Genomic DNA, 25,472 nt, shown 5'->3' on the forward strand with positions numbered 1-25,472 from the left:
AGTGCATTTTTTTTCTTATCTGATTGGCAGGTCAATTTTGAAGTGTAATTGTTGACTGTGTTAATCGGGTAAGATAATAAGGCAGCTGACATTTTTGGATTGACGATTGTGCTGCAATTAAAAGCAATGGGAATATTATGGAGTGACATTATGTTATTGTATCTCAATCTGGGTGATCATGATTGATATCGTCGCCTCAATCAATTTAGTGTGGCCAGCATGGGATCATTCAGGGTAGCTGCCTTCAGCCGGACCTTTCTTTTTCTTCATGTTTAGTACATCATAAAACAATCTGGGTCAGCAGATGTTCAAGTGTTCAAGGTCACAAGCTAGAGAATGGCCTCTGACCTTGAAAAAAAAAAAGCTTACCTCTGGAAGGTAAAGGTTATTATTTGTTTTAATTTTTTTAACTCTATATTCTTGTGCTAAATCCATTATTCAAATAATATTTGTTATTGATTTATTTTAAATACAGGAATTATAATTTTCACAAATCATTATTCATTACCAAACGAAATGCACAATGATGGAAACATTTTGTATAATGCAAGAACATATCTCAACAACACACAAAACCGGTCTTGTCGTTTTTAGATAGTTTCATGAAAAAGGACAGATTGTACCCTTAATTAAAAATCGGAATAAATAAACAAATATGTGGTTAGTCATTCTGATTATCATCAAAATGATTCGGGTAACTTGTTTATGTGTTTTGCGTTCATCCAAATGTTAAATGAAATGTGCAACAACGGAAATGATCATTACTTTCAGCCAGTGCATGCAGGTTGTAAATGTAATATACTTTTACTTTAATATCCAAATCATTATTTCCTCCTTATCTCTGAATTCAAAATGAATCCCAAATTCATCCGGTGGAACTACCATTTTCTCTCTCTCGGCTGCAATTTTTCGCCGTGTAAGATGATCCATACTTTGTTCCAACTTTGTGACCAATCCATACTCTTCGCTTCAGTCACGCAGACGAGTTCAGCAGGCCTTGAAGTAATCTCTCGCCTAGATCCTTTGAAGCATCACACGTACACACTCATACCCACACACACACACACACACATAGGCACAAACCTACACCCCACACCTTGTAGTTAATACCTATTTCTGTTGGCTGGTGTGTCACCACGGCAACTCCTGAAGACGATTGATAATCTGTGAAAGACGGAGAGGAGGAGAGGAAAAGGGAATGTGACTGACAAGGGGAAGGGTAGCAGATATGGTAGTGGGGGGGAATGGAGGGGAGGAATACAAGGGAACATCGGGCATAAAGGGAGGGATGTGGGAAGGAAAAAGGTGAGACACGGTTTGGGTGGGAAGATACGGTTGAAGAAGATAAAGCACAAGCTGTGGGAGGAGAAAAAAAAAAAAGTATCAGAGTTCAGGACGAGAACCCAAATGTTGAAACTTGGAGGCAAGTTAAAAAATAAAGTCATCAAATAAACATCATTTCGAAGTAGGCAGACGCCCAAAACTGGCAAACATAGTAAAAAAAAAAGGAAAACTAAAACAAAGACAGAAACAGACACATAACAAACTCGCAAGAATTGAGAATCCAAAAGTAAAAAAAAAGAAAAGGCACATGTTAATCACAGTGTCAATATCTAAGGAAATCGGTTTGTCCTACATGGACTATATCAACTGTAAGAAATGTAAAATACCATACAGTACATGTATACACACAGGGCTATCTTGCATCCAGCGCAATTTACTTTCTACACTGACGCATGTGTCGTTGCTAGTTTACAACTGGCGCAGAACGTTCTTTTCCCTCCTACGCCATGCGACGGTAAATTAGGGAATGATCTTGCGCCCCAAGGGGCGGTTCAGCGAAAGGAGGGGCCGTGTTCTGGCGCAAACGTTCCCTGGTGCTATTTTGCAGTTTCAGAAAACTATTGCGCCACAAACCAGGAAATACCTGGTTAAAAGTCAGTGGCGCGTTATTCAGATGCTATTTTAAGGGCGCATGCATAATGTTGCTTGTGCACCTCGCGCATACACTTTGCTTCTCTCATCTACATAGCCACACATTCTTGGTATATTATTTGGAAAAGAACAGCTGATACAGCGGTAATAAGTTGTACTTTTAAATCAATGCATCTGCAAACACCGTACAGCAAACACATATTTTCTTGACACAGACATTGTGTACAAGCCCATAACTTTTAGGATTGATGTGTATTTGATCGTGAGAAAACATTGTTTTACCGTGAGTGAGTGTTAAAAAGAATGAATGAATGCGGACACTCGTGTGTGTATGTGTAAAAAAATAATGAATGTGGGCGCGCGTGTGCGCGTCCATCTGTTCAAACACACGCAAACTAAACACGTAACGCATAAAACAGTCCATGGCAATGTATATTAACGGGGGGACACATGCATATTAGGTACACAAGTCGATAACGATAATGCATACGATACTGGTGAGAAACGATGTTTGTTAATGCATTGTGTCTATCATTAAATATACCATAGTTACTGCATATCATATGTGTTTTGTATGCCGAAATTTATTTGAGGACTCTGAAGTTTCTGAAGTTGTGGAAGAAAACTCTATGCCATGTGGGAATTAGGCAATATTTGGCCATAAACTGAGCCATTTGAAGTTTGAAATTCATGTGGTCATGCATCTGTCTCATCGGAGACTGCAAACGCGCTGTCAAAATATCTACTCTATTTCAAATGCGCTCATGGCTCTTAAAGGGGATGGGAGATGGCACTCTCATTGGTTTATTGCACATTACGCCCAAACCACACCTACAGGTAATTAGGCTACTTCAGACCAAGCCTTTTTAGATTTGCGCCGGGCGCAAGAGTCATTTATCTGCCGGTAAAATAGCAACATCGCCATAGAACCGCCCAAAAAGCTACTTGCGTTTGGCGCTTCTCACTTGTGTTTTTCTTTGCGTTGTTCATGAACGATTAAAGTTTGAAGGTCTGCGATCATGTAATTGGAGATAAACAAATGTTGTAATAGAGCCACTTGGACATTTATTTGTATTCAACATGTATATGACCTGGTAATGCCCCATTGTGACAAATCGATCTGTTTTGTGTTGGTGAACTGAACAAGACGACAACAAAAATGGTGCACACACAAAGGAAAAACACAGCAAAGTATTGATCGATTATCAATCCATGCATACTCTATGATGGCTAGTGAACAAACAACAATGTAAAATTTCAAACTATGCTATGCATGATATTTTATTTTCAAAATGTATTTTCATTATTAATATGTAACTTTTGCATACCCTCCCTGAAATTAAACATAGTAAAGTAACACTGACAGCAAAAGTCATGTGAATATTGGCACATCTATTGAGCTTTGGATGTTCACCTCATTTCATTGTGTTGCGATAAATGTGTAGGTTGAGGTTTATATTCTCAAGGCACCACCCAAATAGCAGTTTCAGTATCTGTGTTGTAATGTTGTACTTTTCAATATCGGGTGACATGCCTAAACCTATATGTGGTGTAAATAAGCAGTTAAAAAATGGAACAATAGAAATGGAATATATTCGGGTGCAAGCATTTTATATACAGAAACCTTTATCTTTTACCACAAATGTCATCGGTCTAAAGCCATTCAAATCTCATTCAGATCCCCTTTACCGCATTTCTCCCCACTCAATACTTATTTCCTATTTTCACTTCGCTCTGTTTGTCTTCCTTACCCTGCTCTCTATCCATTAACTCTCTCTTTAATAACTCTCTCTCTCTCTGCCCATCCGTCCCTCCTTCTCCTTGTTTATCTGCTCTTCGTCTCTTCTTCCTCTCTATCTGGTGTTCAGTGAGGCAGACTACTGTTGATCAGTGTTCCACTTCCTCTGCTTGTAAATCTATCTTTTTCATCGCATGTATAATCAGATTCCTGGAAGAGCTGTGTTTACGTGTGTTTGTTGTTGCTGTTGAGGTGTGTGTGTGTGTGTGTGTGTGTGTGTGTGTGTGTGTGTGTGTGTGTGTGTGTGTGTGTGTGTGTGTGTGTGTGTGTGTGTGTGTGTGTGTGTGTGTGTGTTTATTTGTGTGCTATTCTGGTTTGTATGTAGCAATAGACACAGCCTTGTGTTGGACGACCACCAAGAGTGATCAAAGTATGGAAGTGAATGTATTCCAGCTTGTAAGCACTGCAGGAGGGTCCTCTCCGCTCCTCCAGTCTCATAATTGGTGGTGCTACAGTGTGCAGAGCTTAAAGACACACACAAACACAGACGCACACTCGCTGGTGTAAAATTAACTCAATATTGTTTTGATAGTACTCCTTTTTGAGTATCAAAGTGGAAATTATCCATGCAGCTGGGTATTTTAGCTGGGTAATTTTTAACACTTCGGCTTTGGTTGATATTCCAAATCAAATAATGTTTTGCCTAACTGAGTTTTTCTTTGATTTGAAAAAAACTAAATTGACTTGACGGAGTGATGCTAATTAATTAGCATCTAATTCATTAGCATCACTAGCTAATTAATTAATTAGCATCACTAGAAAAAGTTCAACAAAGTCTCTGCAATATTATTTTACTTTTTCAGGGAAACCTTCTACAATCTAAAGAATACTCAATGCATTATTTGTTGTTCCACATTGAATTTTCCAAATGTGCTTCTAGCGTTGGCGTTGCTGGTGTTTGCCTATGGAGTTGAGTGTTAAAGCCCAATCTAGCATTAGCGCTATTTTGGGCTTAATGGACAGCTCGGATCCCCTACCTTGACACTGCACTTCAAGTTTAAACAATTTCAACTTAGACCCAGGTGACGCTGGCCTCTCAAAGCGCGTGTAACAAGATCCAAGCGCACCTAATAAGATCAAAGCTTTGTTTGACGTTCTCAAACCAACAGAATCTTAATGCCAACCACTTTCTTAATTTTGAAACCTGTCATGCTTTATGAGTTTATAGCGCTGAACTCCCATCTGATGGCTGGCTATAATCTGAACGCCCATCCCTAGCGTTAGGCACTTGCTGGACGCTAATCATATATTGAAATGCTTTAGACATGTCAAGGTTTCCCTAAAGATTCTGGAAGATTTCCCCCCCCTACTAACTAATATGGTCAACCGGTATAAATGATATTCATGGGACCTTGTTTGCCGTGTGACAAGTGGAATAAACTGATTGCAATGTGACCTCTGCACCTTGTAAAAACATTTGCAATCGTTGGGTCTCGAGTTATCTTGAGGGGGACGGGTATTGCTTAATATGCTGTTATGGTGATTTTTCTTTGACATATTCATAAGCGGTTTGCCAACCACCTATTTATATGGCTTCCAAATGTGGCCTCACTTAAAGAAATGAACTACAGGAATTGATATGAATAAGCAAACAGCAACAGCTGTTATAAGCCAACTGGTGATACGCTGAGTGCTTTGCGACTAAATTGATTCCTTTTTTTGCATGGAATTGATTATGTTTTGATATCCCTGTGCTGCTGTGATGTCCGGTCCAGGAAATAACTAATTCTCCTCTAATGATGATGGAGTTTTAATGAAAGCTTTAATGACGCTCTGAAAACTTCACCCGCTTAACTGTCACCATCAGCCAAAAAACATTGCGCCACAGAAAGCAAATGACATTAGCAGAGAAAAGCATGGACAGAGAGAGAGAGAGAGAGACACTTGGGGGTTAAGGCAAGAAAACAGAAAACAAGACTGAACTGAAAGCACTGTAAGTGGTTTTGCTCATTGTCTGGTGTGTGGCTCATTAACAGCTAGAAAGAGGACTACTGCTAAATCAATTGCTTCATATCCCCCCACAACCAGAGCCATTGCTATTGGCGCATGCACCAAGGTACGCAACATAAGTTGTTAGTAATGATGACACACACTGCAGATCAGGGTTGTTGTTTTTTTGTGTCTAACTTTGTACTGACTTTGTAGTTTGTAATGTATTTCAGCTTCAAATGACATGGCGATATCTGAAGTCAATGCTGAATATAGTGATATAAATAATGTTATCAATAAAAACATATCCTGTAACTGATATATTCTACAAAAAAATGCCTGAATCTCTCTTTGTTTACAAGTATTATACTGTGGACATTCCCAAAATTCCACCCACTCGTTATTTGAATCCAAAAGTATTCTATCTGGGAGGGGCTCTATCCTAAACATCGCAACTTTAAAACAATATGTAGGGCATTGATTGTTTTTATTCCTTCATGATCCTGATACAATGGCAAAGATCCAAATCGGTTCTTGCAGAAAAATAAACTTGGATTAGGGACTATGTTTGCTGTTTGGATCAACAAGTTACAATATTTTAAACGTTTTTGAACAAATGCTCAGGTGTGTGACCTGATCATTTAGCTGGAAGGCATCAGGCTATCATTTCTGGCATGGATTATGCAAACAAACAAAAGCTAGCAACTTTTTGATTACAGAGATGACCACAATGGAACTGGTATTAAGAATCAAATAGCTATTAAAGGGTGTCTGTTGGATTGATTGCCCATACCCCTACGCTTTACCTTTGGCCAGGAAAACAGATTCAAAAGAGATTTATTTGTTATCCTGTCCTGTGTAACTAATGCAACCAATTGGAGAGCAAATGGACCTCTTTTGCTATGTCCCCATTTACTCCAAAACATGGTACTGAATTGATCTATAAAGAAGTTTTAAAAATAAAAAGACAATCAATCAATAAATAAAACACAATCCCCACAATGTTGCATGTGATGCAGTTTAGAGAACAATACATATTTAATCTTTTTTTTTTTCAAGAATTAATAATTATTTGCATTATTTTGAACTAACAAAACGTAGTGATAAAACATGATACGATTCTCCTTGGCCGTTGCGATGATGGTATAAAGCTCTTTGGTATCCACATTCTTAACACAAACCTTTTAGTTCCATGTTAACATAGAAATTGTATCTGGGCTAAAAATTGCTCCCAATTTGACTCTTTCTTCTGGGGTTGAACACGGTTAAGCGCATTGCTAGGACGTCTGCATTGCTTACACGATCGCTCAAGTGAAGGTAATGGCTGTTTGTGTGTGTGGTTGCGTGCTTCTGTGAGCATTCTGGTTCTAACTTTGTATTATCTCAAGTGGAAATAATTCACCACCCCGACCTCTGCACCCTTAGTTTGAATAATACAGACAATTAGCATATGTTGCTTTCTGACCTCGCCAAATGCAATTTTCTTCAACCTTTAACACGTCGACACTCTTCTTCTATGCCTTTTTTTAATGTCCCTCTCTATCCTACGGTACAAATTAGTATGTCTCTATTTCCTTCACTTAACCCATGTGATGATAATGACATGAATGAAGGAGAACATGGCAAAGGCTCTTGTGTCCCTCAGTTCTACAAATGTGTCCTATGTTCCCAGGATCCTATGTTCCCCGGCTCTATATATCAAACAATGGGAACCTGAAAAATACATTTCCCAGCTCTGTATTTGCTTAATATGACATGGGCTAATGTGGGGACTGCTCAAATGGGTTTTGTGGTCCAAAGCACTGCTGTAGGGCCGTGAATATATTTAACAAATATTGTTTTCCTTTGTTTTCCTGACATAAAACAATTGAAAAATTGGCTAATGCCTAGTGTTGAGGGTTAAGTGGTAGGAGGAAGGTACCTCTCGTGGCCGTGGCCAAATTTGGGCCAAATTAAAATTTGAATACACCACAAAACACAAAGGATACTATTATATATACCCAATAAATTGTTGAATCTCAAAACCCACTGGTTATCAATTCAGGACCTCAGAACCAGTAGACTATTTAATATTCCCTGTCAAGTCAGATTTGATCTGGGAAGCCACAGATGCAGGCAGACATTATTTTAGAGACCTTCAAAATCAAATCAAAAGGAGGAACATATACCCTTCAGAACTGAGAAACATGTGACCTTAGGACCCTTAAGAACTGAGAAACTTGTGAACTTAGGAACCTGTGGAACTGAGAAACAATGAGCTTGAAATAGCCCTTTTACCAGAAATGGCAATGGCCTGACCCGACACAATCATATGACAGTGTGATTGGTATGAATGACTGAAGTATTATTGATTACAACTAATGCAATGTCTGGATATGATTAATCCATATAAAGAAACAGATGCACAGAAATTATAATGGATTTAAATAGTCCAGATACCCCGGCTTAAACATGGCATTTTGCTGGCTAAAAATAACAGTGAGTTGAGCGATCCTGAATTGCATGATAATTGCTGTGACTGATCATTTGAACAAGACCTTGGTCGCTCTTTCACCTGCGCACAATCTCAGAACGATTGGTATGTACGAACAGAAAGCTCTGTACCGTTGTGGTACTCACTGTTTGACCAATTACAACCTTTCTCTCTTGACATTGATTTACGGAGACAACTACACAGAGTTCTTCTATACATTTGGCCCCAGGACTTCATTTGTGAATATAGCACAGTGTATTACCAAGCGTGTTAAGAAAGTGTTGAGCAACCACTGGTTCCCAGCTTGGCGCCCTTAGAGTTTGGCCGGCTGCCAAGCCCTGCTGCAGTATGAAGGCTAGATCCACCTCCAGCCCCTCACCCCCCCAACACACACACACACTTGGGCGCATCATCAGCTCAGAAGCTTGGGGCTGCTTGTCGTGTTCACTTAAGGCCTCACTGCTGGACCCTCTAGAGCATATGGGTTCTCCTGTGGCCCTCATCCTCCTTCTCCTCCTCAAAGTCTATGATGTTTCAGAACTATTAGCATAACCCCGCCCTTTGCTATAGGTTGGTTTCTAACCGCTACGTATGAGCAGAGACAGCGCTTCCGCGAGTGATATGTCTAGACAATAACTTATGTCCTCAACTTTGATTGAATGTAGTCTACACACCACATTCTCTCGCACCTCCGCTTCCAGCTGTTTCTACAGAGAAAACATCTCTTTGCGTCGCACTCCCACAAGCGTTTTGCAATTAGGGATTTGAAGAGATCCAAGACTCTTGTGTAAACCTATGATGATGTTAAGGTAAGACATATATATTGTCTTATACATGATGATACATTCATAGAACACAATCAATAACCTTAATTCTTAAAAATTGTAACTTGCGCTTGAATCTAAAGCATTTTGCTGTTAATAACGTTGATGCATATACTATGTATGATGCAAATTAGGGCTCTCTAGTTCCTTGAAGAGAGCTGGTTTACAGTTCGTAAGATGTTAATTTGGGTTGATTGATATAATTCGGTGACCGTGTTTAAATATTGATGTTTACAAGCATGGCAATAAATTGAATAAAATTAATTAGTGATTAATTGTGAATAATTACAGCAAATTGTGCAATTAATTAGTTGTGCGTGTGGATCGTTCAGTGTCCAGGTTGCAGCACACTTACTCATATGGTTTGCAGTTGTCAGGCTACAAGGAGTCGTTTTTGAATGTGTGCTTTTGTACAAGAGCAGTGTTATGACTGAAATAAACTTCAAACATGAGACATAATATTTTTTAAAAAACATCACTTATCAAGTTGTGTGTTTGTTTTTCGTACTCATAAATAATGAGTGTTTGAGTAAAAAGCGACATCAACATCAGCCCTCGCTAGAGCAAAATTCTGGCCTTGCGATCACAGGGATGAAAAATAAATCAAACCTTGAGAAACACATTTCCCAAAACAGAGCGCACCGTAGCTCAATCGTAGCTTACTTGATGAGGTCTTAGAGGAAATAGTGTTTCGCTGTTGTGTTGTGTTTACACAAGAATCCCTCTCGGAAGAACATGCACACACGTACGCACGCACACACACACACACACACACACACACACACACACACACACACACACACACACACACACACACACACACACACACACAGGTGCACACACACACACACACACACACAAGCACACACACACACGCAAAACCTGCTGAAAAGGTATATTCCTCCAGGCAAACTGTTTATTCCCAGCTCTCTCCTGAGCATTGCCAGGCAGCAAGACACAGATGTTTCAATCCCCAATAGGAATCATGCACACATATCAAAATGGCAAGAATTGTTTTGGGGATAGCTACTGTCTCGAGACCGCCAATAATCATGCACAACACGATTAAACAAACATACCACATACTCTAGGCCTCTGCTCAACATGCTAACCTGTTTCATTCCACGCAACGTTTTATACTATTTGATCTGTCAAATATATTAACATCTTCACATCAAATGACCCCCTCAGGGAAAGGCATTACACTACTGTAGAAAACAAAACACAATAAGATGTCAATTAAAGGTCTATTGGCCATTATAGCCTGCTTTTTAAAGCGGTTGGTTGCACAATAGAAGGCATGTTTCCATCCTGTTTCAATTCATCACATGCTAATGTGAAATGCATTCTATCTCTTTTTTCGACTTGTCCTTGCTATATTGATTTAGACAATTCTATATGTAACTCCCTTTTAGAAATATTACTATGACTTGTGTTCCAACAATGCAGCAGTAGCAGTAGTCGTAATAGCAGTCGTGGTTGTAGCTAAAACGATGTATGTTACATTTGGTTTTCATGAATGTTATGTTCTTTTCCGCATTATGTTCTATATCTGGCCTAAAGTTGTCTAATGGTTACTCTTTTCAAGTTGTGCTATAATATCATAATATAATCATCTACAGTAATTTGGAAAACGCTTTTATCCGAAAGCCTCTTACAATACTGTGAGTGTGTGCATTTTTGAGCACAGCTCCCTTGGGAACGCAAACAGCCGGTTGTGTTAATGTCATATATCATGTGTAATAATGCTAATAGTACAAATTGTACACAAAGTAATTACAGGGATAATGCCATAACATTAATATATGAGGGGTCAAGGTTATTATGGCTGGGAGATTTCACGCAAGCCCATTTGGAGGGTGTAGAGGGGGGTTTGTTTGTTGAAAAGACAATACTTTACTCAATTCGTAAGGGAATTGGGCTATTAGAAAGGGAACTGAGAATCATGAAAAAGCAAACACATTTGGAAGAAAGTGGGCTACATAAGAGAAAGTAAATGGCGAATTCAGACTGTGTTCCCATTAATCTCGGTACCTTCCTTAATGCCAAAATTGCGTCCCTCATATAGTTAGGGCGCTATAAGGCCATCATCATATCTACCTATTTAGCGCCTAATCTCTATAAGTCGGTCTTTATGTTGGCGTGTCCTTCACTTATCTCTAGAACCGTTCATCTGATTTACCTCACACTTAGGCTGTGTATGGCTGGGCACCCGAGGAAATGCATTGTCCACATTTGTTTGGACACTACAAAGTTCAATTTGAATGGACTTTGAACAAAACCAACAACCAGCAGTGTTCTGTTGCGCTTAAGGGGGCGGGGCTTTGTGTGGGCGGGGCTTCATGTGGGCGGGGCTTCAGGTATGCGGGGCTTCACGTGGGCGGGGCTTCATGTGGGCGGGGCTTCAGGGCTCTACGGACAGACCCCAGCAGGTCTTCAACCGCGACATCGGGCCCACACAAGCCCGGTTCACTCTCGTTCACTTCCGACGCTCGTCCACTGTGCTCGGAGGCTGGATACACTACCGTCATATCGCTCTGTCGACGTTCGCACTTGACGGGTGTATTGCTGGGAATCAAAGGGAGCGCGGAGTCGAGGGTTATGTTGTTTGGATGAGCTGCTCTTGAGAGCTTCAAGCAGCAATACAGACGGCTGAAAAGGTTTTGAACGGGCCCTGTGCTCGTTATAATTGCGACCCATGTCTCCAATGTGCTTACTTAGAATTGCCTTTCATATAAAAATGTTTCAACTTTCCAATAGATTTGCCTGGCATACATGGTTGTTCCTCATGGTTCCTCAAAATATGTAAAATAATACCTATCAAATTTTTCCTTGTATCTCTCCCTTCTCTGTATCTCTCCCTCTCTGTATCTCTCCCTTCTCTGTTTCTGTCTCCTCTCTGTATCTCTACCTTCTCTGTTTCTGTCTCCTCTCTGTATCTCTCCCTTCTCTGTTTCTGTCTCCTCTCTGTATCTCTACCTTCTCTGTTTCTGTCTCCTCTCTGTATCTCTACCTTCTCTGTTTCTGTCTCCTCTCTGTATCTCTACCTTCTCTGTTTCTGTCTCCTCTCTGTATCTCTACCTTCTCTGTATCTCTCCCTCTCTGTATCTCTCCCTTCTCTGTTTCTGTCTCCTCTCTGTATCTCTACCTTCTCTGTTTCTGTCTCCTCTCTGTACCTCCGCCCTCTCTGTATCTGTCCCTCCTGTCTGTTTCTCTGTCTCCAGTCCATCCGTCGAGAGGAGCAGGGGGCAGCCTGACGTCTCTGCTGGTACAGCCAATCTCTGCCTCCCTGGCAAAGAGACTGCTATCGTCCCCGACCTCCCCAGAGGGGGGAGGAGCCTGCATCCCGTTGGCCACGCCTCCACATTCAGGTGATTTTTACGATGTAGTGATTATCAAACTTGGATTGCACACAATGTTTTCTGTCGATCAACTAATGGATTAATCGACTAATCGCTGCGCCCGTACTTTATATACAATTCCTGTTGATGAGAGATTGATCCATGCTGTGAAGCTGAAGTTTGCATGGCAGCGATGCACAAATGACACACAAGCACACACACACACACACACACACACACACACACACACACACACACACACACACACACACACACACACACACACACACACACACACAGGTGCACACACACACACACACACAAGCACACACACACCAACATCCTCTCATACAGGTTGTTATTTCACGCATAGACCAAAACAGTGTATCGACCTCCCTTCACCACTGTCTGAGACGGCGAAACACAGGCACTGCCCTCATCCTCGGTCGTTCACACACCCTGGGTGTGAAAGGAGACAAGGGAAGGCCTCTTGAGGTGGGAAGCAGGTGTTAGCCGACCGCGCTGTAACCTAAGCCTCTGGTAATGCTTGATAATCTCACCGTGCGCTGGGTTGAACCTACGTGTGGTTCGGTCACTGTCTTGAGCCACTCTGCCGAGGTGCGGGGCGACTCTGTGTGGGTGTATCTTTTTTTTTTATCTATGGAATATCTGAATTTGATCAGGAGCCACCGTGACCTTCTCTCCCCAGAGGAGTATAATGCTGTTGTCCAGCATGCTGCTTAGCAAACGTAAGCCCACGTGATGCCCGAATGGGCTCTGGGCAGTTAATCAGACACTGAGACACTGATATACTTGCAATTGGAGCTACAAATGTTGATAAGCTGTACACATCTATGAATAGCGAGGGCAGGTGTCTTGTCTGTCTGTCTGTCTGTCTGTCTGTCTGTCTGTCTGTCTGTCTGACTATGTGCATGCATTCACCTACCTGTGTTTGTGCGCATGCTCTGGATCTATGCAAACAAGGATGAACGGAAACACTGGCCCAATTCAGTGAAATGGAGCCTGGTTAGTGAATTGCAAAGAGCCCAAGAGTGTATCACAGGGAGATAGAGAGAGATGTGGCCAACACCATTAGAAGGTAATTCCCGCTATCGAGAGTGTAAATCCCCTTTTATCTCCCCCCAATCACCCAAGGGATTCTTTGCCAATGGCCTCTTTCTTATCATCTCTCTCTCTCTCTCTCTCTCTCTCTCTCTCTCTCTCTCTCTCTCTCTCTCTCTCTCTCTCGCTGCATATGTATCAGGCCCATTATCCTACATTTGACTGGTCTTTTTCCCATTGGACTCCATTTGAAACACACACACAAATGTGGGCGCACACCAACACACACAACCTCACACACTTATGCACAAAACACAAACGCACACACACCCCCACATCTACACATATACAGACCTATATAAATATTAAGATGATATCCCCAAGGGTAAAAACTGTGACTATTGTGGGATGGAGATATGTTGACCCATCAAGGGGTGTGCAGCATTTATTTGACAGAGGATTTATGCATAGGTTTATATCTGAAAATATGAGACAGTAGACTATCATGTATGTACTGGATAATGTAGATATTTGGTCAAAAAAAAGTTTATGCTTGTCAAACAACATATGTGCGAAAAACAATAATTCTTTCAACTCAATAGTTGCCAATATTAGTCGAATTGTAATAATTGTAGATTGAAGTGTAGAAATAGCTTTACTAAATAGCTTTAAACACAAGGCCACCTCCTCGACCCTGCACTGCAACGTACAGCGTTACTCTTGTATCCCAGCAGCTGAATTTCTCTTTACTGGTTCGTCTATCTGTCTCCATTACCCACTCGCCCACCTGAGGAAGCACTCACTGACTGGAACACTGCCTTCTGCCCCGCACCACATCGCCACACATTCACGTACAGATACACAAACACACATGCAACCCCGCAAACATGCACACACAGATACACAAACACACAGGCCCTCACACAAACATGAACAGATACACAAACACACATGCAAACCCACAAACACACATGCCTGTAGATAGACTGTGGTAACCCGGTGCTCGGTTGGGCCAGGTTCCACGGATGAACGACACTTTTAGCGTGCGGACACGCCGTTAAAGGCATTTATTATACAATCAACTTAAATCAAACAAGGAGCTCGCAGTCTCTAGGAGCTCGCAGTCTCTAGGGCCTCCGTGGGCCTCTAGCCTCTCCCGGACACGAGCACTTCCTCCTTGCTCCCGTGCTGTGCTGTCCTGGACCTCCTTTTAAGATGGCTCCTCTGCCACCGGCCAGGTGTCCACCAATCACCCTGATTGGGGAGGCGAAAGGGATGCTCTCCGTCGCCGGCTGGTGGGTGGGGGTGGTATACCCCGTCCTTCACGGTCCCTCGGCCCCGTCCAGGCCGAGGTTTACGTGGCGGGATGCCACAAGACAAACACACATGCACACACACAAACATGCAAACACACATGCACACACACAAACATGCACACTCACAGATACACAAACACACATGCACACATAGAAACATGCACACACCGATAGACAAACACATGAACACACATACACACACGCACACACACACACACACGCAAACACACACACACACGCAAACACACACACACACGCAAACACACACACACCCACAGAAGCACACACACATTCACAGAGAGGCTGTTCATCATGCCTGTACATCACACAGACCTGGCCTTATCTAACATGTCATGGCATTGGTTTCATTGATTCCCTTTAGAGACTGAGGGATACATTAGTGTGTTAATGTGTGTGTCCATCCCAATTACATGTGACAACAAGTCGTTTTTGAACTGGAGGCGACAGTCCAAATATATCCCCAAATAGCCCTTACAAGAGTGTGTCTCACAGGATTTTTTGTTGCTCCGCTAAAGGGGGAAAAAGATTCTCTTTTTTTCTTTTTTTCGTTTTCCATCATGTTTGTAACTTTTGAATGAGGTAAAAGTATCGATGTTGTTGTTTAGGTGGTTAAATGTTGATAACAGTTGTAAGTCGAAACAATGAATGGAAAAATGCCTCGATTTATTCTGGATGAAAGCAAGTAGCAATATCTTCTGGTGCTAAAGTGCTGAAAATATTTCTTTGGATTTGTGCATATTTTGACTCAATATATTTGTATATAGTTTTGTATACAAAAGTTGTCTTCTCATGGGCATGGGTCTACTTTATTGTCCCATTCACAAATCCCTATATATCCACAAATACTAAGAATACTTAGGATTCGTGCGGTGAAAAGTCGTTTTCACAGCCATGTCTGTGAATCGACGTATCGTTCTTTTGTGCGATTCATACGTCATTTAAAGGATCTATAGCATCTATAGGATTTCTCACTTGACATAAAAACTCTATGAATTTAAGTCTTGCCACCAGCTGTGTGTGTGTGTGTGTGTGTGTGTGTGTGTGTGTGTGTGTGTGTGTGTGTGTGTGTGTGTACGCGTGCGTGTTTGCGTTGGTGTGTGCGGTCCAAACAGACGATTCTTAAAAGGTGAGCATTAAGAGAAAGAGGCACAACATTAAGAGCAGAAAGAAAGTGAGGGCGAGAGACTACCAAGTGCAGTGATGGAGAGATTAAGGGAGCAATGTAATCTTTCTCCCATCGATTGGCTAAACCTTTGACCACTGTTGGGGATGGAGGGCGCTATCATTTGTTTTCATCTGAGGGGCCTTTATTCTCTTCCCCGGCTCTTTTTAATTCCTTTTCTCCCCATTTCGTCTCCTTATAATTCCCATTAAATTAGAGCCGGCTCTATAGGTTGGCCATTGGTTAATTGCTTGGGGGGGCACAGTGGGGATCTACCGATCTTAAAGAGATGACTTGTTGGGGGGGACACCACTCACACACTCTAAGTGCCCGCAGGCTTTTTTTTCTAAGTGTGTGAGTGTGTTGTGTCCATGTCTGTGTTGGGACTGTGCTGTGAAGTGTTTGTACATTGGTGTGTTGTTTGTGACAATGATACGCACACACCCATCCCCTATTCAGGCACCAGAAAGGAGATGCGTGTCGAGAGGCTCACACCAGCTACCTTGATGGCTGAGTCCAGACGGCCCCTACTTCCACCGCAGGATAGAACTAAGCGGATTCCTGCAAGTCTGCCTCCGGCACAATGCCAAATCCTTTAAGGTTGTGCTTTCGCCCCGCAGACGCATTCATCTTCCTTTAATTATAATTGCAGAACCATCTCCCCCTCGCTTTCGCTCACTCTCTATTCACAAACGGCAAAAGCATAGCACATTTCCTCAGTAATTACAGCGGCAGGGCACAGAGGGGGCAAGAGAGAGAGAGAGAGAGAGAGAGAGAGAGAGAGAGAGAGAGAGAGAGAGAGAGAGAGAGAGAGAGAGAGAGAGAGAGAGAGAGAGAGAGAGAGAGAGAGAGAGAGAGAGAGAGAGAGAGCAGAGAAATGCAGAACAATGTGAAAGCGCTTTATAGAAAAAAGGACTCTGAGGCCCCTTAATTACACTGCTATTGATTGCTCTGTGCAGGTTCCCTACATTCACTTATTGCTGCCCTCCCCTCCACCACCACCGCCCTCGCCTCAACTCTACTCTCAGTACCCCACGAGAGGCAACGCTGAAGCATCTGAAATCAGCTAGCGTGGTTCTATATCAGCTCTTTTCATTAGCGTCACGTATATCTCTGGGAGTTCGCAGGTGCATTGTTGTTCAGCGGTTGTTTATCGCTTTGAGTGATTCATTTTCCATTTGCAAAATATGGGCAAAATGACTTTAGTTCAGAGCCTTTTGTTGCTCCTCGCCGGGGAAAATATGGCCCGTTCGCTGCGGGAGAGATGTTTATGGTGGTAGTAACTGTCTAGACCGAGGCTGCAATTCACCGCCATAAATATGGTGCCGTAACACAAAATTATAGTCCCTCATTATATTTCACAATAATTTAGCAAGAATGCTGATAGTTTCAAAAGGCGGACCTGATGTTTCCAGCCGTTTGTAGTGTAATCTGAGGTGTTAATGGGGATGTTTCACCTGCAAGTGAATCGGTGTGTGTGTGTGTATATGTATATATATGCCGTCCTGACATCAAAAGCGAATATGAAATATACTTGGTTTGCCTTGCGCTCCATAACAACATCATGGAATCCCCTTTCTACAATTCCCAGTGAGGCCACATTTAGTGATGTAAGGCACACACTACAAAACTTTTTAAATCTTAGGACATCATCTCAGGCCATCTCATATTTCCTGTGCTCACAGGGTGCAGATTGCACTCCAAATCCAGGAGTTGGGAGACTTATGTACAGCCAGCCAGTAACAAGAGACAATCAATGAATGCTGCGTTGAGTGATCGCTGGTCAGTAGAACAAAATCAGAAACCAGTAAAGTTGGCAAACAGCCAACATGAAACCAACTTTACTGCAGTAAGGCGGTGAGGGGCGAGATAGAGCGAGAGCGGTTGTCAGAGACCCAAGTGTCATTTAAGTCTGGGAACATGAGGACTCTGACATTCTCCTATGTGACCAAATCAGAGCATGCAGCTTTGTGATTCCTTTCCAATTTCCTTCCGATTGCTGAAACCAGTTTATGACACAAAACTGCCTCTGATAGTATATTGCGTACACCCTATCATAAAGAAGAGGCCAAAGCGACCAATAAGAACGCAGCTGTAAGGCCCAGGTCGGGATTGCACTGCAGTCGGTGACGCCTCGTTTCTGCGGAAATGTCAAAAAAAGGAAGTCGTCGTGGCACAGAATTTCTTATTCAAACTCCTGGAAAACTTTAAGCGAGGCTCACCTCCTCACCTGTAAAAAGCAGCCCCCTTCTGTAAAGCGATCCATCATGAAGACTGCGCTGGGAATTACTCGGTGACGAATATCTCTCTCCCTCCGCACGCTCTCTCTGCGGAGTGCGGCTGCAGATTGGATACACAAACGGGACCACATGTTCTTTCCCAGTGCTCTTTAGCCAAAGTCATTTGTGTTGGTGTCACACATAATAAATGGCTCTACGTGGTACCTGTGAGAAGACGGGCAGTGAATTTTGTAACACGTATTAAACAAGGATTTGGAAGGGCATCGGTGGGTGTGTGTGTGTGTGCGTGTGCAGGTGTGTGTTTCGGGGGATAACAGAGTTGGTGAGGTGTTGTATTGCGTGCCTTGCTGAGGAATGCATGGAAAACATCCCAGTGAGTATGTGGTCTTACTTCCTGCTGGGAGCTCACGTCAACACGGCACCTAATAATGGTCAAGATTATTATTGATCAAGATCTAGATAAACATCTTGACCTATACATCGTTTACAGGAAAGTCACAACAGACTCCAATCCCCTCAGCCCCTCAACGCAGTGTTTTATTGACTATTATAATTATATTATTATTAACCCTAACAAAATGGAAGAGCAAATTTATCACTCCAAGGAGTTATGGAGAGAGAAGTAATAAACAGAAATAGAGACAGATAAAACAACATTAAGAGTCTTGGAGGGTAAAACCAAATAAAAATGGAGAGAATATTAATTGAAAGACAAGAAGAGAGATATATTGATGTCTCCCTCTGGTCATCTGTATCTGTTATTAGTATGCTTGTTCCATCCTATAATAACCTTTGTTCACTAATGGGCTAGGGTTTACAGCAGGAAAGGCAAACATACTTGTGCATGTATGTATGCACACCTAATTTCTGCATGTATTGGGATATCCTATTACCCATTGCTTTTAGCTTAATGGTAACAACGACCTTTGACCCGTTTGACTAAACACTATTATTCAGGATTAAAACTTTACAGGGCGAGGGATGGACAATGACTTTCCCATTTGCAGGCCAGCCCAATAATTATGTTATTCAATAAAACTGAATAGTCCTGTTTAGACACATTCGAAGATCATTTGTGTATGTATATGTGTGTGTGTTTTGCCGGAGGGAGAATTGTACTGTGAGTGTATAAATGTCATGTTAATCCCCACATCTCTGCTTGTAATTCTCAGAGAGGAAAAAGGTCAGACTCACCATTGGAAACCAGTGGACCCACAGCAAGATTTACAACCTGGTCGGACACCTGCGTGGTAGAAGGAACTCAGGTCAGCTGACTGTCTGTATTCAATCTTTTGAACTGACACCTTAGAGTTCATTGCGTTTTTGTCTTTATACATAGACTGGTTTTTACTTCGGTCAAAAGATATTTATTTAGGAGATACAATTCTCAAAGGTGTGATCAAGCAAACTATTTATTTTTCTCATAAATGTAAAATGTGTTATATAGCTGTTCTGCATCTGTATGCTCTTGCTATTTCGCCTGGAACATTTAAAACACCACAAATACATCTTTCTTATATTACATTAAAGGTATAATAACATTTAGAATAAATGTGAGTAAACGAGACCAAAGGTGATGTAAATAGAACTTGAATTCATTAGCTTGTCTTGTCTGTGAACATGAGTCATGTCAGATAGATTTTCTCCGGCAATGTTGATGCATACAACAACTCTCAAATACACATCAGATCTCAATCCACTTCACGGTGTCGAAACACTTAGTTAATTATGGTTTTGATTGAGAGATCCCTATCGGCAGAAATTACATATTATATTGTTTGTTTTGCGTTTTATGTTTGCGCCCTCCAGTCTGAATCTGTAGGCCCCATTGCCCAAACAGAGCAACATTTGAACCCGATTACTTTATTTATTACTCAAAAGGTAACCAGATAATAAATCGATGAACATTATCCTATTTAATAAAAAAAAATATATACCATAAAAGTTGTATTTTTAATTCTCCAATTCACCCGTATAATCTCCTGTGAATTGCATTTTTGAGTTTTGGCAACAAAAAGTAAATACAGAAATTTCTATATTTTGAGTTAAGGAGACACAATACCTGCAAGTACCCTTCCTAAAAAGCAGCATGTTCGAACACCCACAAAACATTGAAAGACATTGGGTCATTGCTTCCACCCTTCATTTAACAGCACTTCTAGTGTTTTGTTTGCTCTTCCAAACATTGTAATAAGTGACTGAGGGCTGTTTGCTGCGCTGCACTCGGTGCGGACACTTGGGACATAAAGTGCTGAATGAAACAGCATCCATGTCATAGCACCCGCTAACGAATGGCAACACATTAATCCAAGTAGCCCACTTGGCAGCTCTAGGACATGAACAGGCAGCCCATTTGTCATGGAGTGATATTTGAACTGAGATTTAGCTGTTATGCAGATAGACCGGGTAAGAAGTCCCCCACAGATGAAGCCTATAAATGACGGTCAAGTATTGCAACTTCAGTGTGACGTTTGATTCTGTTTTGATTTACACATTGGATGAACATTTGTATTGTTTCATAATGAAACCTTGATATTGTATCATTAACACATTTTATTGCTTGTTTTGCATTGAAACGTAACGTAATCCTTGTTTCACAAAACGTGCACCATCAACATATGCTTATGCTGACTGGGTTGACACACACAGACCATAAACAAATGCCATTCTGTCCCCTGAATGAAATAGATGATTATAATTCAGTCCATATTTGAATAGCCTTTCTCTTAATACTTTGTTTGTTGATATAAAGCTGTATGCCCTTACTACGGACCGTTGAGGGGCAGCCATGTTACTAGAAAAGTAGAATTTATTTAAAATATTATGAACCATTTTCCCTCCATTGTCATCGTCATCCATCTTGTCCTCTTCCTCTTCATTCTCCTCTTGCTCAAGCTCCTCCATCTCATTTTCTACCATCCTTTTCCTCCTCCATATCTCCCATGTTTACTCCCATTTTTTCTTAATTTTTTATTTTTTTCCTTTTTATTCCATATAATTGAGTCCTCTTTTCTGTAGTAATATCATCCTGGTCCTCTTCCCTCACTTCATCTTCCTTTTTTTTTCTCCTGCTTTCCTAAATATGTTTGTCCTTTTCTCCCTTCTTTCATCCTCTTTTGTTTTCTTCAACATTTATTTTCACTCCTGGTCGTTCCTCCACTTCCTCTGCATAATCTCTGTGGGGGTCCTCCGCCCACGCTTTGCATGGTTGAATCTGATTGGTTTGGCCATACCCATCGTCGACTTACGAATCATATACTTTCTTATATATGCGGCTCAATGATGGCTCATTTTGTTTGGTTTAACGCTTGAAAGAAATCAATCGGCACATCATGGTTTCCCGCAGCTGTCAATAGGCGAGTTGCAGCACCCCCGCTAAAGACCAAAGCGGTCAAACTAATTACCTTTTCCCAACGTTCACTTCCTTCCTGTCGACATCTGCATCAAACTCGACAGCAAGCATGGGCTACTATTAGCGTATTATACACTATGATAGGCTTGTACAATGTAGGCCCTCCGTCGTCATTATGAAACATCTATGAAATCAAACGGGGGCCTCTGAGGCGGAGAGCTCGGTTGTAATTACGCCCAGTTTTCACATCCGATCCTGACAAAACTCGCGAGTTCAGCTGATTAAAAATGTAAGAGACGTGTGAATGAGGCCTTTCAGCGTTTAACAAATGGGGCACCGTTTTTTGCAGAACAGTGAAAAAAATGAAAATGCAGAAAAATGCACAAGCCAGTATAGAAGGAGAGAATGATGTGCAGCTCCAGCATAGATTGCACATAGACCTCTGAAGAATAAGTCCCGCCTCCGAGGCCCTGGGTCCCATGTTTAAATGTCTATGGAAAATAACATGGAGGTTTTGAATGATCGTACGTGACAAACTCTGTAGGTGGCGAAGGAGTAAAAGCTGCTCAGGTTTTGAACTACACACGTTTACCGTCTAGATTCCACTTGGGTTTTGGGTTGTCGGGGCCGTTAAAGTAGTTAACTATTATTAATGCTAACCGGGAGCTAGTTCTGATCTGCGCAGACTTCATACGTCATACTTGTTAGGGAGGCGGGAGTTGCTCGCAACCATTCACATCCTAACGTGATTGTCATGATTTCACACGTGATTTCATTGGTCTAAAAGTCCTAATCAATGAATCCTAAGAGGTTCGGCCTCTTTTCTCCACGACCCGACTTTTGTTTTAGACCGTGATAAGAGTTTGTTGGCTGTTATCGAGATATTCGATTGATTGTAGATTTTAGCTCATAGATAGTAATATATATATATATATATATATATAGCATAAATATAGTAATAGTATTGACATATTATAGAATGGACAGCGGATTCCAAAATGGCGCCCATTCATTCCTATGAAAACTGCTCGATGTCGCAGGGCAACATCAAGGAGAGATTTGCTTCCGCATCATGGGTGCCTAGCCACGCCCTAGTTCATGACGTATCTACTTCTGGGCCCCTTGAATCGAGGGACCCGTCCACAGTCCGCTTACACAGCTGCAATACCAGGCTTGGCCACTGAGCACTGGTGGATTGCGGAAGTATGCACTGTTCCTGGGGGCTTGGCTCTGGTGCCATTTCGGTGAAGACAAACTATGAAACATTGCCGTTGCTATGCAACCTTGACTAGGAGAGTCTTGACGTCTTAAGTCGGTGCAGATCGGCGTTAGCATAATGCTTCTTCATAATAGTTAACTACTTTAACGGCCCGAGAATCCAAAACCCAAGTGGAATCTAGATGGAAAAAGTGTAGTTCAAAACCTGAGCAGCTTTCACTTCTTCGCCACCTACATAGTTTGTCACGTACGATCATTCAAAACCCCCATGTTATTTTCCATAGACATTTAAACATGGGACCCAGAGCCTCGGAGGCGGGACTTATTCTTCAGAGGTCTATTGGTCTGGGGGAGCTGCTGTCATTTTCTTCAGCTAAAAGGCGTGATCATCGGGCCTAGTTCAACTGACTATGTACACAATTGGCTGATGGCCGCCGCTTCCCTGTCGTCATTGTGTTAAACCAGCCAATAGCGCGCCGGGGGGGGGGGGGGGGGGGGGGGGGAGAAACCAGCTTGATGATTGGCTCCCACAAAAACGTATCGGAAGCAGAAAGAAATGTATTGCTCTTCTCAAGACCCTTCTGAAGAGCGAATTCAAATCGCCAGCAGAATGGGCGGGGCTACCCAGTCTATTATTTTGGAGCATCTCTAATGGTTTAGAAATGCTGAGCAAACTTTAGAGGTATTTTTTCATGACATAGTGTTCCCTTCCAGACTAAATGTCTAGAATGTGCTCCACTTTGAAAATACAATAATGGGATGGTACCATTGCCAATACACAATAGGGTTATCAAACGAATAAGGACATTTGTGGAAAGCAAAACATAACTCAGCAAATTGCAATTTGCTGAGTCAATCCGCCACCCCAACAAAAGGAACATTGAATAACTCATGGGCTTTTCCCTCTAGAAGCCAGGCAAAGCTGTAGACTCAATTAGCATCCCCATCCTCCCCAATGCAATTTCCCGCTATTATACATGCAAAATTTTCCTGACAAAACGGTTCGACTATTGAAGACGACGTCGCCTAAATGTCCTGTCTATCAAAGATTTGAATCGTCACAGATTTGTGGTCACGCCCAATAATCTCTATCTCTCCTGGTCTCTTCTATTCCTTTAAAGTATTTCTAATCTCTTAGCATATGTCTTCCCTCCTCCATTTATCCTTCTCTTCATCTTGTCCTCCTCCTGCGTCTCCTCATAATTCTCTCCCACCTCCTTGTCCTCTTGCTTCCTCCCATCCTCCCACAACTTGTCCTCTCCCTCTCACTCTTTTTCCTCCTCCTCTTCCTCCTCACTTTCTCTGTGTCATGCTTATGTTATCCCCCTCCTTCCTTCTCTTTGACTTCTCGTAGTTCTCCTATCCTTCCTGCTCCTCCTCCTTCTCCTCCTCCAGTTTCTACCCATCGTTATCTTGGTCTCGCGCCTTCTCTTCTTTATAGTGAAGGCTCTTTTGCCTCTCCTTCCTCTCTCTTTTTGTCTGCCTTATCTTTGTGGTCCCATTCTTTATAGTACTGCCTCCGTAACCCTTCTATTTTTTTTACATTCATTCCTCTATTTCACCATCTCCTCTCCTGCACCCTCCTCTCCTTCCTCCTACAGTCCTCCCTCCCTCCCCTCCAAAGGACTCATCCCCAGGGTGTGAGAGGGGGTAACAGCATCCCCCGCCTGCCCCTCTATGCAGGAGGATGTATCAGGAGTAAACCACCTCTTGAGGAGGCTCTCTCCTCTCTCTCCTCCTGAATTCACAGTCGAGAAAAACAACTTCTAACGTGCTAAAGATCTTCCATCTGAAAAACATACATCTGTGCAAAATCCATAACAAAATATTGTGACCTATCAAGTCATATTGAAATTGAAAAGTGATTACAACATTCACACACACGCACACACACCCACAAACACACACACATACAAACCCAACACACGCACACCCAAACACACACATACAACCCCAACACACACACACACACACACACACAAACATGTCTATCCAGACAGTTGTATCCAAGCAACAGCCCAGCAGGGCCGTTCAACACACGTCGGAGGCAGGAAAACACACTGGAGAGATGGTGGACGGGGTGCGGCAGGGAACGCAAACCCCTACTAGCGCTTTCTGCTTTGTTCAGTAAAAAGCACTGTGGAAAATGAAATAAATAATACTGTAATATTATTTGTAATGGTGATGGCACTAAATGGCCCATTAGAGGGAACAAAAGAATGCAGAGGGTGTTTACCATTTGGGCATTCACCAGGACAAAGTTGGAAGGTACAAAATCTAATATTTCTCATGGAAGGGATATTCTTCTGTGTTCGTTCTCTTATCGAGTAAGAATTAATCATCTCCACATTCAAATGAGCTTAGCCCCCTAGCCTACATGAGCCATTAACAACACTTCATATATTACCCAGTACGGATGTCTTCGGGGAAATCAACATGGACCTGTTTTCTTATTATTCTTCTTATTATAAGTCCTGTAAGAAAAGTTTTTCATCAAAGTGGCTGGATGCTTCTCTCCTAATGCATGCACATTTAAAGTAGCAAAGACACACACAAAGACCGACAGACATACACACACGCAAGATACACAAACACGCACAGACACGCTTAAAGACACACACACGCACACACACACATGTTCAAAGACACACACACAAAGTTCCAGGCACACACACGCATAAAGACACAAAGACCCGCACAAACACACACGTTCAAAGACACACACACACACACCCACACACACACAAAAACACTCACACACACATACACACACATGCACAGAAACACACACACACACACAC

At 42.1% G+C, this 25,472-nt stretch overlaps 1 protein-coding gene across 1 annotated transcript in view; it reads left to right on the top strand.

The window, feature by feature from the left end:
- Window positions 1-25,472, top strand: part of LOC132468553 (inactive N-acetylated-alpha-linked acidic dipeptidase-like protein 2) — a 128,464-nt gene that overhangs the window by 19,054 nt on the left and 83,938 nt on the right. Inside the window, exons 5-6 of the mRNA XM_060066281.1 lie at window positions 12,184-12,330; window positions 19,274-19,366. Of these exons, the coding sequence (XP_059922264.1) occupies window positions 12,184-12,330; window positions 19,274-19,366 (240 nt within the window). The remainder of the gene's footprint in view (window positions 1-12,183; window positions 12,331-19,273; window positions 19,367-25,472) is intronic.

This window comes from Gadus macrocephalus, chromosome 12 (genome assembly GCF_031168955.1).
Source record: "Gadus macrocephalus chromosome 12, ASM3116895v1".
Classification (NCBI taxonomy): Eukaryota; Metazoa; Chordata; class Actinopteri; order Gadiformes; family Gadidae; genus Gadus; species Gadus macrocephalus.